The following is a 16984-nucleotide window of genomic DNA, read 5'->3' as shown; positions in this document are numbered from 1 at the left end:
CAGAGCTGAGACTTCTGTGGTGATGATGCTCTTGGGGCTGTTGCCTGTGCTGTAATGTGCTTTGTGGATAAGCTGGGCATATTACTATGCCACTTTTATTAGTGACAGTCTCTGATAGCCCCAGCTATGCATGTCCATGTTTTAAGCCTGTCCTTCTTGCCAATATCTGATAAATTCCTTCTCCCTGGGTATGTACCACTCTCTTCACTGTATCTTTCCATGTTCCCTGTTGTGTGTTTTGTTTTAAACTAGAGAATCCATTGCCTTGGGCACCACAGACTTCACAGAAGAGGATGTGGATAAGATTATGGAAGAGCTGGGCAAGGAGTACAAAGGAAACGCGTACCACCTGATGCACAAGAACTGTAATCACTTCTCTGCTGCTTTGGCTGAGGTGGGCACAGCTGCCTTTTTTTTTTTTTTTTTTTTTTCTCTATGCTTCAGATCTGTAGTAGTGCTCACAGAAAGGGAACTGGGGTCAGCAAAGCCTGCCAGGCCAGAGCCCATAGCCAAATCTCCTGTCTCTGCCCTTAATATTTTTGGAAACTGTTTGCTGTTGAAAGGGATGGGATCAGGAGGTGGAGATGCAGCAGGTTTAACACACGTTTGGTCTAAACTGTGTGGGGAAATTAGAAGTGCCTATATTTTGGTTCTCTGAGCAGGAATTGGAAGGACAGACCTGGCTAGCATGCAAATGTGCATCATTTTAATATCAAACACAAATAACCCTACATGACCTGTAAAGGAATAAAAATGGCTTATCAGTGCTCTGCAAACAAAAGTTTGCAGTGTTCAGGAAGTGGGCGTCCCTTTTCCTTATTTAATGTGCACCATCCAAAGCCTATTAAAAAAAGTATTGATTTTTCTCATCTTTGGTGGTTATTCATTTTCACATTCACAAAACCACTGTGAATTATAACAGAGCTATTACTTCTCTTCAGAGAGAACTGAAGCACAGAGAAGCACAGATTTATCCCAACTATCTGCTAATTCGGCATGTTTGATTTTTCATTCCCAAAGATCTGATTATTTGGGGGGGAAGCTGCTTTCCTCCTCACCCCCAGATGAGGTGTTTAATGTGTGTTTGAATTAAGGTGTGAGCATTCAGCACTTGTGTAAATCTGAATTCAGGATCTTGACCCAGTGCCAGAGAAAGACGAGAAAAGCGCAAAATGGAAGTGACCTTCCATAAATACTGATTCTGTGCTTTCCAGAAGTGTTTTACAGCAAACACAAGGAGAGAATATCATTCTTCACAATACAGTTCAGCTGCTTTAACAGAGAAACTTTAATTTCTCTTTCTGGAGTCTCCATCCTCATTCATTATGTATCTCTCACCTTTTTTCATCATGTGGGACAAGAGTCCTATGCCAGCAACCTCTTTTGCCACAAGTGTCCATTCATCCCCAAACACGCCCACCATGGATCCCGAGCAAGACGAGATTCCGTAGAAAAAATACTGTATGATTTTGTAAGAAAATCCCTAGTGAATCCAAGAACCAGCCATTCATTTACAAGGGACCAGCTTAGGCTCTTAGGAAAACCAGTTCTCTATTGATTTCATCCTTGCTAATTATAGAAAGAGAAAATGACTGAGTCCTTTCTGTAAATGTTAGCAAATAAAAATAAACAGGAAGGACTTGTATTGGTACAAACAGAGAATGAAGTTTCAAGCAGTACACTGATCAAATCAATGTTAGCCACAGTACTGTTTTGGAGTCAAATAATCAAATTACTACAACAGAAAATGGGAACTTTAAAAATTATGAAGGAAACCCAAGAGAAAGCTGTGTGATTATTAGCAAAAGCCAAAAAAAGCCCTTTACCTGCAGCAGTGAAATAAGGTCATTGCTTATTACGTACTTTGATATGTAAAATTTCTGTCTCGTGTCCAAGCCATAAGATCAAAGCCATTCTTCCTTGATTCTGCTGCTACATATCGGTGAACCCTTCACTGCCCATTCCTTGTCCAACCTTCAAGCACAAGTCAAATAAGAGATCTTAAATACCCTAGTATTTTTTTATTTAAATTTTGCTTTCAATACATCTTCAGTGAATGACTTTACAGGAGTGGAATTTAGGGTTAAGTTTTTCTGCAAGAGCTTTCCTGGTGGATTCTGTGTGCTCATTGACTTGCCCCATAACCTGTCCAGATAATAAAACAAAAGCCTAAATGGCTAGTTCTGACACTTCTGCTCCCAGGAGCAGGATTTTCTCAGGATTTTTGTCAGTTTAAATAAGCCCTTCGTAGGCAAGCAGGATTTTTTGTTGCTGTTGCTCTTCACATACGCCTGTGTTTATTGCCCCTCTCTAAAGTATTATGAAGGCAAAACCAGAGGAGATGCAATTCAGGCCCAGGAGCAGAAGGCCCTGGATGGTGTCTAGCATCAAAATACAGAAAATAGTAGCTGAAATTCTTAAAGAAATAGCTGGTGTTAAGACGCTAAGCAAAAGTCCTAGCCATATAACATGCCTCAGTCAGCAACATGAGAAATGCACGTGGCTGCTTTATGACTGATGTCTACATCCTTTCTGATAAACACAGTAACTTGGCAATCGCTGTGTTTCAGAGCTGGGTGAAAAGTAGCATAGCTTATCTTGGGATACTTCTGACCTCTTGGAGGAAAGACCGCTTGGAAACTGTTGAGACAGAACCTGCTTGACCTGAAAGCAATGGAAGTTTCTATTCTCATTTCCCAACATCCGAATGCTTGCTTAACTTTACAGCCTTAGTGCTTTATTTTTTTCCCCTCTTGCTGTAGTTCCCATTAAAACTAAATAAAACAAAAATCACCACATTAGGAAGCTCCAGGCCCGTGTAGAGCTATAAGGTGCAGTCTTATAGCGCGCAGAACATGCTAGCTACATGACGAGCGGCTCTCAAGACGGTGTAGATATGTGTCACCACAGAGGGCACAAAATGGAACTGATATTTGTGCTCTAAATCCAATTCTGAGATGAGTCTGTTTAGTGTTTGTATTGCCCTTTCCTTCAGATTCTTTACCTGTGAAGCAGCAATAATAATAATAATAATTAGCATCTCTTTATGCATAGCTGTGTTACGTGGCAGTTAAAGACAGGAAACTGGGAAAAGTATTCAAAGAATTAAAAAAAAAGATGTAGAAACTTTGTTCAACAGAATAGAATTGCTCACTGGGACTGGGATTTAACTCCAGCCACACAAAAGGCAGCCAAGGATTTTAAGTGGGTATAACTTCTCCGTCTCTCTGTTGTTGTAACCCAGCTGAAAGGTGATGCTATCAGTACCACAGTGCCCTTTCACCACAGAGAGGGGTCAGGGTGGAGGCTAATTTTTAGCATGAGAGAGGGAATGACTAGCTCTGCTCCCTACAGCCCTTTAGGCCTTTCTGCCCATGGGCATAAGGAGTTGTGCCAAGTTCAGGAGATGGTTGTTCTGAGCCTCCTGGGTAATGCCAGGCAAGTCGCATCCCTGCTCTGTGCCTAAGTATCCCTCCTTGTACGCTGGGTTATTTCCTTCCTTCGAAAAGGGCTCGGAAATCTTTGGATGACAGCTCTCCTCGGCCAAGGTTAACTAGCTGGGTTATGGCTTGTATTGTGTTGTATCAGCACACAAAACCGGGCCGTGTGGCGATGTAGGAGTTTTACACAAATCTGTCTGGCAGGCCTCGAGATTTGGCCGTACGGCCACGTGCTAGGTAGCTGTGTTTGGCCACCTTAACTTCCTCATCTGGCTGTGGGCTTGCTAATTAGTATCCATGCAGATGTTGCCCCGCTGGCTGGGCCATTGGTTTGCAGATACCAGCTGGTCATATGGACTGAGGGCAGATGCAGCCACGTGTCTCCTGCTGGCTGAGGTCACGATTCTGCAGAGGGAATGGGAAGGAGATATAAGGCTGGCTCTGCCTCCCACATCAGCCTTCTCAGGATCACACTGTGAGACAACGGCTGCACGTCTAATCGCCAGGACCTGTAAGCCAGGTTCCCCAGCCTCAGAAGGACGGCTGAAGCCACAGGAGTCAGGCTTTATTCTCAAATTTTTGTTGTCTTGTCCTTTACTAACGTTTTCTCAGCAAATAGAACAGCCATTCAGAAATCTTCCGTCTACATCTGTTTATGAATGATTTTTCTGTCAAATTCCTGTTTAATCCAATGATGCCTCAGGTCCCACCACGATGACTGGTAACCGTTATCTTTAACGCTTATATGCAGGCTGACTGCTAATGGTTAGGGGCATGTCCAGACCTACGTTCATGACTCTGCCATTTGGCCACGCACCTCGAAAAATCCCTGGACTGTAGCAAGTCCAGCGCAGGCAGATAAGCTCTACTTAACCACAGTGCATGCCTTCGACCTGCTATCTCCCTTTGGAAGAACGCACTTTGCAGTGCGATTGCAGCCTAATAGTGTGCTGCTGTGGCATTGAGCCTCTCCCTACAACACCGTGCATCTCTTCTGATCTTCCTGCCCACATCCACTTGTAAGCTGCAAGGGGCTTTGCTACTCCCTCATTGGCACTTAGCTCTGAATTTTCCTTACTCCCTACTGCAGACTGCCAAGCATATTCATACTTGCTCAAGACTTAGATCTCTCCCCACTTTGCCAGTTCCCTATGGACTTCTAACGAGCAGCAACTGGATCAGAGAGGCATGGCTGGGTCTACTCACAAAGCAGCTCCTGTGGAAAGAAAACAGAGAATGCCCCGATTTCAGCAGCAGCAGTTCGGACTTCATCTTCTGCAATGCCATTTCATGGCAGCCTTCTCAGTAAGTGATTCAGTGAATGTGCTGCATGATCAAGAGTCTCTTTCTGTGGATTTTCTGAGAAATTCTTCTTCATCAGGGAACTTTGAGTTACTTAAGAAGTAAAGAACTACCAGAGAGCATAAGTCTCTGCCTAGGAAGTGCCACACACCATCTTACTTAGTTTTGAAGGGAGTTCTGGTGTAAAGCAGGGCAGAATTTCCTAGTGGATAGTTATGAGAAAGAAATCAGATGCAATCCCTGTGCAGTTCCCAGCTTCAATTTAAGGTCGCTGGTACACACACCACTTAATACCCCTTTGTGGTCTCCCTTTAGCCTCACCATCTATGTCAGTGTGGGAAGCTGAGGGGAGCTTGATCTAAGCAGTGAAAATCTGGTTAGGGTTGCCTCAGCCACTCTGACTCCTGCAACATGGTCCCATGGTACCTATATTTATAAACCACTTACGCAAATTGTTTGTGGGTTAAAATGAAGAGGTTCATCAAACCGGGATTAGCAACTTGCCTACGAGAAACTTACTCCTTTCATGTTGCTTACGTTGACAGTCCCTAAAATCAAGTAGTATCGGTACCACTCTCTTTGAAGCAACTGTCCAGGAGGATGGGCAATCCTTCTGGGGGAGTTATGATTGCAATTTCTGCAAAGAAAAAACAGCCAGGCCATCAGCAGCAGAGCCCAAACTTCCCATCCTGTTCTGAGCTTTATGTGCCTTTCTGTGTGTTGGTACTCCAGGTGGGTAATGCTGCTGGCAAACAGCATGGATTCTAGCATTCTGATAAGGTTATGCGTGTGTGGAGAATTCAGTTAGGACCACATCAATATTGGGTAAAGCCCTTCTGTTTGATCATCTGTTGTTAAGTCGCTGTGTTCCTAACAATCCCCCGTGTATACTTAGAGCAATACGTTCAAATGGCCCTTCAAGGAATTGCAAAATATTTATGTTCTTTGAGTTGTCCTGGCTGATGAAAGAGGCTATTTAAACTCTGCCAGATGGAAAAAAATATTGGCTTTTGAACATCAGAAAAACCTTTTAAAACAGAAAGTCTAGAATAATTAGTTATTTACATGATGTGATTTGTTGAACTCCCTGATTTTTCAGAACAAGATGTGATATAGCAAAAGGACGGAAGTTACAAATTGCTGGAAAGCAGACATAAAGGGAGAGGAATACATCTGTGCTTTCAGGAAAAAGCCAAACTCAAAATAATTCTTGGGCTGTAAGTTCCCCTATGAGGACCCGCAGGTTTGAAGTCCCAGCCATGCCATTGCTTTGCAGGAGCACTTGTCGCTGCAGCAGTGGGCAACAATGAAGTATGCCATGAGGTGCCAAGACAGACGTGCAGTTACACACTCTTTGTCACGAAGACGGTTCTTTGGGCATAGATAAGGGTAGGTGCACACGGATAGAGGGAACGGTGAAATTGCTGTCAGAGGGCTCTTTTCAATGTGAGAGCATGGCTCGTGATAGCCCTGCAAGCCTATAATATAGTTTGGGCTTGTGGAAGGCAGCTACTAGATAAGGCAAAAGCAAACTTGGCACAGGTTGTACCCCCAAAAGTGTGTAAGGGAAAAAGGTTGACTGCCAGGGGTTCATATATAGGCATATAAGAATATGAGCCCTGCTGATGCGTAGGCGTACGGTGAACATACAATGCCCGAGGACATCATCTTTAGAGAAGATAGCAGTAACCAGAGGATCAGAGGGAGGATGAAGATTTTCTGCTTCTGGGTTCCAGTCTGGTGATATTCCTCAGTATTGAGTGTAACGATCACACCATGTCACTGCAGCTTAAAGACTCTGAAAAATCTTTTGCTGCTTAGCCCATTCACAAACAGAAGATGACTCATTTGACTTCCCACCAGCAATTTTCCACGCTGCTGAAGTTTCCTGTCTTAAGATAAGCTATGGAGCTGTGTTCTTACCAGAGCGATGACAGTTGCAACAGCATGTCTCAGAAAAGGGCAAACCACCATGGGAAGGGAGAAAAACACTTTTGAATCAGCACCAGAACTGGAAGATAGGTGGAATGACTCAAGGAAACCACTCCTTCTCCCTTCATCAATGTGATTACTGCCAAGTAACTGGAATGATCCCTATTTAAGGAAACTCTTCAGCACCTTGCTATAGGACACATGACACATAATTGTCAAAGAAGTGTGGCTTCCGAGCACCAGGGAAGATAGTCCCTTTTATTTCCCAACAGCCTTACCAGTGGTGGAATAGCAATAAAGTCAGTGGTTCTTACGAGCCTTTTTGATAAGATATGAAGCTGATGCTCATCATAATTAGGAAATTAATTGAGAGGCACTGATTTGATTCTCCTTAAAAATTGTTGATGTTGGAACTTTACCTGAGGACAGCAGTGGCAGAAGGTTTCATTCTTTTATCATGTCTTTCCTCCCTCTTCTTGAAAGGGGAATGATTTTTTTTCCCATTTGTATGTGTAATTTATCTTATGTACCAGAAAAGGTCAAAAACCCTCTGTATTTTGTAGCAGCTTCCCAGCCTGGAGTTATTTATCTGTCTTGCAACTGCTCTAAAACTATCCTACTTCTTTTTTAATGTTTTTCTTTTTTTATCCCTCCCCCCCTTTTCCCCCCCTTTTCCCCCCCTTTTCCCCCCCTTTTCCCCCCCTTTTCCCCCCCTTTTCCCCCCCTTTTCCCCCCCTTTTCCCCCCTTTTCCCCCCTTTTCCCCCCTTTCCCCCCCCTTTCCCCCCCCTTCCCCCCCCTTTCCCCCCCCTTTCCCCCCCTTTCCCCCCCTTTCCCCCCCTTCCCCCCCTTTTCCCCCTCTTTTCTCCTTTTTCCTTTTTCTTTTTTTCTTTCTCCTCCTTTTTTTCTCTCCTCCTTTTTTTCTCTCCTCCTTTTTTTCTCTCCTCCTTTTTTTCTCTCCTCCTTTTTTTCTCTCCTTTTTTTCTTAAAAAAAGGCAGGCAGGAGAAGGCTGAGTCTGTGTTAGTAGGACCTACTTGTCTCTTTGAGTATGGTGAAAGAATCTGCAGTAGCCCCTGGGACAAAGCTGGCTCAGAAACACCCAAGTGATCTAGTACAAATTCCCCCAGAGTCAATGAAAGCAGAATTTGGCCACATGACTGAGAGATGGTAAAGCACAGTTAAACATCCCTATTTGCTTCCTAAATTATCACAACTTTCTCTTCTATCAAGAGAAATCTATTAAAAAAGACTAGAACCAACTCTGAAGTTAGTGTGTATGGTTCACATCCACATGTGACCATTCTTCAGAAGGCTCTTTAAGGTCATTTGGATTTGAGGGATTAAAAATCCTTCAGGAAAACAGATTGGTATCTCATTATCCAGCTTCTTTTTGTACCCACTCATCCTTTTCACCCCTTTATTCCTTTAAATATTAAAGGATCTGTTTCCTTATTGCTCACCATTTCTTGATACAAAGGATCCAGGGGACAGTGCTCAGAGATGCCACCTGGGTAAGTGGCTAAAATTTGAACTAAGTATTAGAGCTGAACTAGGATCTTCAGATTAAACCAAGTCATCAAAAGTGGAGCCTTTTAGAGGGATCTGACAGTTTTAGTAAAACTTTTGCTAGGGCGTTTTGTGAGTTCAGGCAGAACTAGCTGGTGAGACACACTCACCCTCAAGTAACTGATAGCTTCCTGGATAGAGAGGAGCTTGCTGGGGTGTGGGAGAGCAAGTTGGACTAAAGATTTAATTACCTTTTCTCCTACATTTCAGCAAAAATTCTCCTGAAAATCAGCCACAAGATGATCTGGAGCAGGGAGTCCCTCAACCTCTCCTGTGGGAACTGTCCTACTTTAATTATTTACATAAACAGGGAGACAACACATTTCAGCAGGAGAAGAGAGGCCTAAATCAGAATTTGTGTGCTTGTGGTTTTAGAAGCTCATTTTGAAGTTGTAGGATTTGCAGAAATTTCCAGAGAGAAAAATATTTTGGGGAACTGGGGGTCTTATTCTTGGGCTGAAGGGGCCTTGGAAAATAGGCCTGGGGGTTAATGAAGTGAGCTTGGCCCATTCTTTGTGGACACAGGAGGGGAAGAGAGTCTCCTAAGCATCTGAGGTGGCTTAGGTCAGCCTTGGAAAATTCTTTGGCATCCTAGATGAGGCTGACTCCTACAGGGCAGGGATTACGGACCCTGTCACAGTCAAATGCTTTGCAGCCACAGTCTTAGAGCTGCAACGCTGCAATGCTCAACCTGGGAGGTAAATAACTCCCAGTCTCCCAAAGTCAGCAGGACTCTCTCAAATCAGCCTAAAAGGATGGTCTCCAATAGGAAATAAGTTGAAGAGTAACAGATGGAACCTGCACAAGGAATCCTGCAACCTCATCGTTGCAGAGGACTGAAGTAGGCATTGAGCATACCCACTACTGATGCTGATACCACAGTGGTGATATTAAACCTGCCTGCCAGATTGGATGGAAATGCTTGGTGAAGCCACACAGTCTGAATTTCCTTGGGAGGCAGGGGATGATCTTGGTGCAATCGGGCTTGCTTGCATGTGGTTCACATCTAGGCTGGATGATAAAGTTTCTTTCCTCTGTATTATTGGTAAAGATCTGTCCTATTGATAGTAGCAGAGAGAGGCATTGTCATTGTGTATCAGTGTGATAGCAGGAAATAAGCACCTCTCGTAACTGAAGTGCAGCGTAAGATATCTCTGTGATTGGCTTTAGACCTATGTCTGATTTATGCTTCCCTGACGGTATGGCTGTCTTGGTTGCCCTTTGTCAATGTGGTTGGAGCTTTGGTAGAACAGAGGGATCTTACTTTACTGGTAGAAGGTGTGGAGCTGTGCCGAAGTGACAGTAGCCAGTGTATATTCTTTTCTCTCTGGCTATTCACCTGTTCTTTTTCAGCCAAAGCAAAGCTGACAGCATATAACAAACTTGCAGCAGAATTCTACTTCCCTTAGAGGAGCTTGACTTTCAGTAAATTCTCTGAAAAAGGCAGGTGTGCGGAATCAACGACAAAACGAGGGCAGGTTTTTAATAATCAGTGAATAATTCAAGCTTAAAGCTTTTCAGGTCCATCTCCAGGCACGTGTGAGTTCTCATCATAACGTTATTAAAAACTGGGAAGCTCTCCTTAGCCTGAAAGCTATCAGAGAGACAGGATTAAACACCAGAGAAGGGAGCTTCAGGTGGTATTTGAGTCATAGTCAAAAGCAGCAGAAGCTTTTATAACCCAGTCTTCAGCAGATCCTAAGTAGACAAGTAATACCTGTGTTTTCCTTAGTCAACAACTGCTTTGCAGTTGACTCTGTTGTAGAGGAGGAGATAGGTGTTTTGTTGCGTAAAAGCCTATGTGAGATTCTGTTAATGGCAGGGGACATGATGCTCCCAACAGACAGAAAGGACAGAAAGAAATGAACGAACAAACAAACAACTACAGGGCATGAAAGAACGTTAGGAAAGCTTTATTTCCTGGCGCCTGAGCCAGACTTCACTGAAGCTGATGGAAAGATTTGCTTCACTGCAGCAGCCTTTGAATGTTGTTAGCTCTATGGGGGACAAGCGGTGTTTGTTTTGAGGTTTTTAACTGCCACATATGTTTAGAAGAAGCTTATTAATAAAGACATCCTGCATCCGTAAATTATTCTCATAGTTTCAGGTGGATGTCATTTTTTTCTTGTTTCTGCCTGTAAGTATGGACAATTTTGACTGCTTGCAGTTAATAAACTGCTATATTGCATTCCAGATGTGGCTTCTCTGCTGCGGCAAAATGAGATTTCTAGGTGTAGTTTGTGTATTAGTTAAAATTTATGAAGTATTTGGGATGTCCTTGGAATAAAGGCTGCTATAAAAATATAAAAGTCTTTTTCCATCATTAACCCTTCTAGCCTTGCTATCCTGAATAAGTCTTATAGCCCAACAAAAATGATTAGTGGAATAACTGTTATATGGATCTTTCAGCTCTCTCAGTCCATCCGATTCTCCCTATCTATCTACATGTGCAGGGAAATAGTATGAGGTGGCAAGTAATTTGAAACAGAAATCATGCCCCCCCAGGGCAAGTTTTTAGTACATCAAAGTGAAATAAAACAATAACAACAACAACAAAAACCCACCTGAGGCTTTTGGGGGCTGGTGTAAATGTGGGTATTTTGCACCATCTATTTTATTTTATTTGCTTTTTACATCTGTCTTCCCAAACCAAAAGCCCTGTGTCCTTACCTGTTATAAATAAGGATAATACCTTGGAGCTGTGTTAGTTTGTACTATCTGGGGAATTCATCTCTAGTCGCACCATCATGGAGCCTTTGAGCCTTTGTGAGTGTGAATGCCTGAGAACAGATGCCTCCTTTCCATGAATGAAGATGGCAAGGAAAAACCCTGTCCTTTTCACCAGCTGCCTGTTGATAAATGAACAGTGTCAGGAGTGTAAATGAACTGTCTAAGTGTGGTGATAGGCTTTAGAGACTGGAACCTTTTGCTTAGGAGTCCTGCCAACACTGCCAGACAGAAGGTCTCTCCCTGTTCCTCTGGGTTCCTGTATTCTCTCTTCATCTTGTATCTCCATCCACAGTAACCTGCTGCTCACTAACATTAGGAAACAAGGCTTGAGACTAAAGCGCGGGATTTTCTTGGTTAGCTATGCAGAAAAAAACAGATGCTCTTGATGTCTGCCCCTCTACGCGTATGGGTTGGCCTGGTCACATTCGGCGTGTCCGTAACTGGAAAGAACGACCCTGTTAGGCAGCAGCTGTTCTCAGCCCCTGCCCTCGAAACAGCACCTGCTAGGAGAAGGCAGTTCCTCTTCACACCGTTATGATAATATAAATGAACTGCAGTTGCTCATTCATTTGGTGGGAGGGTCATTATTTTAAATGTCACTAACAAGCCCAGACTTAATTATACTTAGTATTCCCCAAATGGTCATCTGTTGTGAGGCCACTCGCTGCCTACTTTGTCATCCTGCAGCTGCCGGCTGTACGTATAAGCGCTGGTTACAAGGAACTTCATGCTCAAAGAGGGTATTGCCGTACTCCAGTGTTGGTACGTAACCAATCAGTCATGCCATGCAGAATTCGGCTCTGAATGTGGTCCATCAAGATATCACGTTTGCAGCCACTGTGCCTCTCCACTGGTGGCCTGGCCAGTGAAGCTGAAATAGTGCTGTGAGTGCTGAGGTGCTATAAGCCAGCTGTCTCATTGGACCGAGAGCTATCTACTCCATCGTCTCTGTTCTTGGCAACTCTCTGCATGCAGATTCCTGCGTAAAGGCAGCTCTGTCCTTCCACCACAAGACCACAGAGGTGACTGACATGTTCCCACTAGCATCACAGGGGGAGCAAGACTGTGGGTATTAGTCCCTCCTTTCCAGTGCTTTCCTTTTCAGTGCTTTCCTTTTTTCTCACTCTTGGCTGGTCTCAGGGAGGTGGTGCAGATGCTTCTTCTGCTTTACATGGCAGAAACGCCTGCAGTCCCGAGGAGAACCCATAGGAGTTGCAGTGCCCTGCCTGTTGTGGAAGAAAAAGAGATTGCATAGGAGAATGGGGGCATTTTAGACAGTTGCTTAAATTCATTTGAAGTTTTTTCCCTTCCTGCCTTTGGCTTGAGATGCTTCCAGAAAGCAGCCTCATTACTGAGCTCATTCAGCCTCACCTACAGTTTCTCAGCCGTACCCTTTCCCCTGCAAGACACAGGCCATTCCTGGCTCTGCTGAATGCATGCTGCAGGCAGGTTTGGGGCCCAGTGAAGCGGCCCCCCTCATTTATTATGTTGATCCCCACAGGCTAGTTATATTCCCTAGAGTAGAAACTGTCATTTTTACACAGTAACTATACAATAGATCTCTTTCAAGCAAGTGATCCTAGTATGCCAACTCCACCAAGGTGAGACTGTGCTTTCAGGTGTGTTGCGAAGGCTGTGTGTCCATTCTCTTTCAGGAATGTTATCTCCAGCGTATACACCACGTGCAGCAGCTGATCACGAGTGCAGAGCTAGAGGTATGTTCCTCACTGACGCACTCAAGACTCTCTTATCTCTGCCAGCACTGGGCAGTTATACTACCAGTTTAGTTTTTGTGAGGAAGTAAAAATTGTCCCTGTGCACTGGGTTAATGAATGGTTTATTCCAGATGCGTCCATGTACTAATTTCATCGCGTTGCCATGCTTCTCTTTCTACATATGGTTTTTGGCTACCCTAGCACAGCCTGCAAGCTTTGCCTAAGCAGATGTGCTGGTTTGTATCTGATGTCCTTATTCTGAAATTCTGATAAGCATCATCTATGCTATATTGTCTAGGCCTCGTAGGAGCCAACTCATGCAAATGCTAGAAAGATTCCCCTTGGGCTCTAAAGACTTTGCTCTTAAAGTGCTCTGGGGTGTGTGTTAGACTCCTCAGGCACCAGTAAAAGCCGTTTGCATTCTCTAAGACACACCAAGGGGAATACTGTACAGTAGCTCAAATGGACACATGCCCTGTGTGGATGCCACCTCATTTTTAGCAAGGCTGCTAAGTGGAAGTGGCGGGGGGGTGGTTCAGCAGATGTTCAGTGCTGAACTCTCTGAGCCTTGGTTTGAAGACAAGAATTGAAGTAATTAGCATGTATCGTTTGAGGAATGTAATGTTGCCTCTGCTCATCTTGATTTTCATGGATCGGAGCACTACACGGTGCCCTTGGGAAGGCTCACTTAAAAAAAATTCCTAAGTGCCTTGAGTTATACTTCTGTGTGTGGCCTGAATTGCCCCAACTGCGTCACCCAGCACAGTGCAGTACCTATTGCATTCAAGAACTTCCTCTCAGGGTCTACAAGTAATCTGCCCTTCGCTTTATTTTGCAAGGGGCTCAGCCTTTTAGACGCTCTCAGATAATGTCTAGCATATGCCCATAGACCCAAGGCCCTCGCACAATGCAGCACATTGATAGTGTTGTCCTCTAGAAGGCAGAAGACTCGGCTTCTTCTATTGTGGCCTTCCATTTAACCCCATTAACGTTTCCCAGCTGCCAGGCTGCTCCCCTGCCCAGAGTAAAGCTTTGCAGGGAGCCTGACGGCCTGGCCGAGCAACAAAGCCTAGTTCTTTGGGCACTTCGGGGAGGGAAGGGCGATGGGATGCAGTCCTTACTCCCAGGGCAGTTTGTACGTTTTAACCAGCAACTGTTTAGTGCAAAACGACCCAGCTAAGGACGCTCAGAGGATCTTTCTGTATCCTAAATTAGCTGTTTCTTGGCGAGCTGAAATCCGGGTGTGGATGTGACAGCTGCCCAGAAATAGCACCCAAACTGTCATGTCCCATTCCTCCCTCATGTTTGGCTTCAGCCACGGATGTCTGAACTGCTGTTTCCACTTGACTCTGCAGCTGCCAGCCGGGTCAGTCGCAGCTCTTCGGCAGAGTCTCCAGAAGAAGCTGCAGCTATGGGAGACTTGGCTCTATCCCGAGGTGCCGCTCAGTGGAAGCTGCAAGTACGTGCAGCCTCCGCCGAAGCTCCTGCCTGAAACGGGGACAGGTCTCTTGGTGGGCTGCTGATTAAACTGCGCTCGCCATCCAAAATGCTGGATTTCAGACCGTGGAGGGACTGGCTGCCTCTGCAGGGTGGGAATAACTCACGCCTTCAGGGACCCGACAGTGACAGAAAGACGAGGAAGGGCTATGCTCGGCAATGATAGCTGGACACTAGTCACAGGAGGTTTGCAAAGCTTAGGGAAGCCCCGCTGGGCTGAGGTGTTGCAGGCTTTGCTGCTAGTAGTCCAGCCTCTCACGTACTCCGCAGGGTTTCCCATCCCAAACGCTTTTCTGCCTCAGAGAAGCCATAACTAAACCCTGAGCTACCTTTCAGACTTCCATCTCGCATAGGCTTAGCCCTTCTGTGACTGTTCATTTCTTTAAAGTTCCTTCTCCAGTCAGCTTAAGAGGCTCAGCTGCTTTCTTGTCACGTGTCAAGCTCAGGCTCCCCTACAGGTATGTGAAGTTTCCCGAAGGGACGGTAGGAGGACAATCGGTATGATGGTCAGGACTAGTGATTTCTGACCCATAACAGTTTATCTGCTAAGACTGACAGGACAAGTACATGACCCATCCCAAAGAAGTTTACTCCCTTCAAAAGAGAAAACTCCACTTGTTTGGCAAGCAGGAAAAAAACACCTAAAATCCTAAACTCTGAAGTCCTCTAAAAAAGAGTTCTGCTGGTGGAAACAATGGACAGTACCAGGCTTCTGTGAGTTTATTGTTGCAGGGGGAGGTTTTCAGTTGAGAATTACCCTGAAGAGCTGCAGTAGCTAGATTTTTCTGTATCTTCATATACAATTGGAAAAAAAACACTTCATCTTGCTTGTGCTGTTTTATTTAAACTCACTTGGCTTAATCCCACTGCAGTCAGGTTTATTTGATGCTTCTCCATTAGTGAAGTACTGCTGGATTCTCCAGCATGATATGCTTTGTGGCAAGGAGCGAAAAACACAGGAGCAGGCTGTAGTGTTAGTGGCATTCCCTGCCATTGCCCTTTTGCTCCTGTTGAGCATTGTGTTTTGCTGTGGAATAGTAACGAGTCTTCACTGACAAGAGGCGAGGACAAGCATGACTGAGGAAAGGGAAACTACTTTGACTTCATCGTTATCCTTAAGCTCCACAAACTGGCCTTTGCTGATTGATGGCCTTATGCCCACACATCTCTGTTCTTTTTCTGGCTCTTCCTTGCCTCGCTGATTCACTCTGGGTGAAGAAGCTCCCTTAAACAAAAGGCAAACATCTCAGCATTGCTTCCGCATTGGGAAGTGCTATTTCAGTTGCTAGTGGATATGCTTAGAAAAGAAAGCCAACTCTTAAAAACACTATTTCTAGTTCAGGCAGCCTTACCTTGTGCTGTTCTGTTGTTTCAGCTAATTTTCTGAAGAATCATACCCCGGTTTTGTTTTCCTATTAATATCTGGGGGGAAGTCTTTATTAAGACATATGGCTGCTTGAGAACTAAACTCACATGCATGCATACATCACAAGCCTAAACTGAGTCACTTTCTACACTGGCAGCATGTTGCATAAGTTCCTGGAGAGGAAGAAAGAGAAATGCTACAAAATCTAGAGACAATTGCGTTGCATTTTTTTGGCTTTGGCTCAGGTTCAATGTTTGAGTAGACCATACTGAATACAATTTTAAAAATTCAGCAGTATTCTTGTGAAAATGATCAGATATGTCTGGTGAGAAAATCAAATGGATCAGCAAACTTTCTATGAATGCACAGAAACATAGGTGGAGAGGTAATGTGCTTATATGCTCAGGCAATACCTCTAGCAATGGAAACCAGGGATCTGGATGGAGGCAAAGAATTGCTCAGAAAGTAATTGTCCCCAGATTAAAAATTTCAAAAATACAGATTCATGTAGCTGTATCTGAGGTTAAGTAGAATGCAGCACTGGTAAGAACTGAAATAAAAGTCCTTGGGGTGTATTAGGTAAAGAACAGTCTCTGCCTGCAAGTAATTTTAGCAGCTAAATGGCTCTGCTTATTCTCTGGTACCTAATGATAATGATGTCTTCAATTTCACACGTTGATTTTTAAACAATGCATGTCAAAATAAAGTGAGTTACTTAGTCAAATTAGCACGGTCACAGGTTTGCCTCCTTCTCCACACCTCATTGGAAACTCCACACTGTTGGAGCAAGCTAATTCCCTTATCCTCAAGGTGACTGTTGGAGTGGGGCTTAGATTGTTCTGCCCAGGCCATATGCATGAAGGACCAGCTGGTCGTCAGCCATAACAACTGTAATGCGGCACAGCCCATCCTCTAGCAACTGCTCCAGTCGTGCTCCCTGAAAATCTCTTGAAACCTCTAAGCACTACATTTCCATTGTCAATAACAGACATCTTGCCAAATAATCTCCTTAGTGAATTACAGACAAACACCATCTTAGTTTTTGCAGTAATTAGTATTAAATTAAGTGCAGTTTTAGACAGAAAGAGGGCGGAAGGAAGAGCAAAGGAATTTAGTATTGGCAGAAGGTGCAGTCTGGACAACCCTGGAACCGCTAATCCATGTAAATTGTGGGACAAGGTCTGTGGGGTGGAGTTTCCTCCCTGCCTGTCTTGCTCCATGGGAGACAGCACTGGTAGGGAAGGAAAATTTGGGTGTTACGACTACCGTACCTGCCGCAGACTTCAGGCTCTAGTATACTGGTGTAGGGCCACACAGGCAGAGTATTTACTAAAGACAAGCTCTTGAGGCACCCCAGCTGATCACTTCCACGTGCCTCTTCTGCTTGTGGTAAGGGAAAGGGTAAAATGTAAAGGGAAACTTTCCTTCTGTGGCCTA

The 16984-nt window shown here is 44.4% G+C and overlaps 1 protein-coding gene across 3 annotated transcripts in view; it reads left to right on the top strand.

Annotated features, from left to right (window-relative positions):
- LOC126049160 (deubiquitinase DESI2-like) overlaps positions 1-16984 on the top strand; it is a 98571-nt gene that overhangs the window by 76731 nt on the left and 4856 nt on the right. For all 3 annotated transcript variants that reach the window (XM_049825056.1, XM_049825055.1, XM_049825057.1), the window contains one exon: positions 253-394. In XM_049825056.1, the coding sequence (XP_049681013.1) occupies positions 253-394 (142 nt within the window). The remainder of the gene's footprint in view (positions 1-252; positions 395-16984) is intronic.

Source organism: Accipiter gentilis, chromosome 22, assembly GCF_929443795.1.
Source record: "Accipiter gentilis chromosome 22, bAccGen1.1, whole genome shotgun sequence".
NCBI classification, from domain to species: Eukaryota; Metazoa; Chordata; class Aves; order Accipitriformes; family Accipitridae; genus Astur; species Astur gentilis.
Note: the sequence above shows the minus strand (reverse complement) of the source record. Positions and strands in the feature narration are given on the sequence as shown.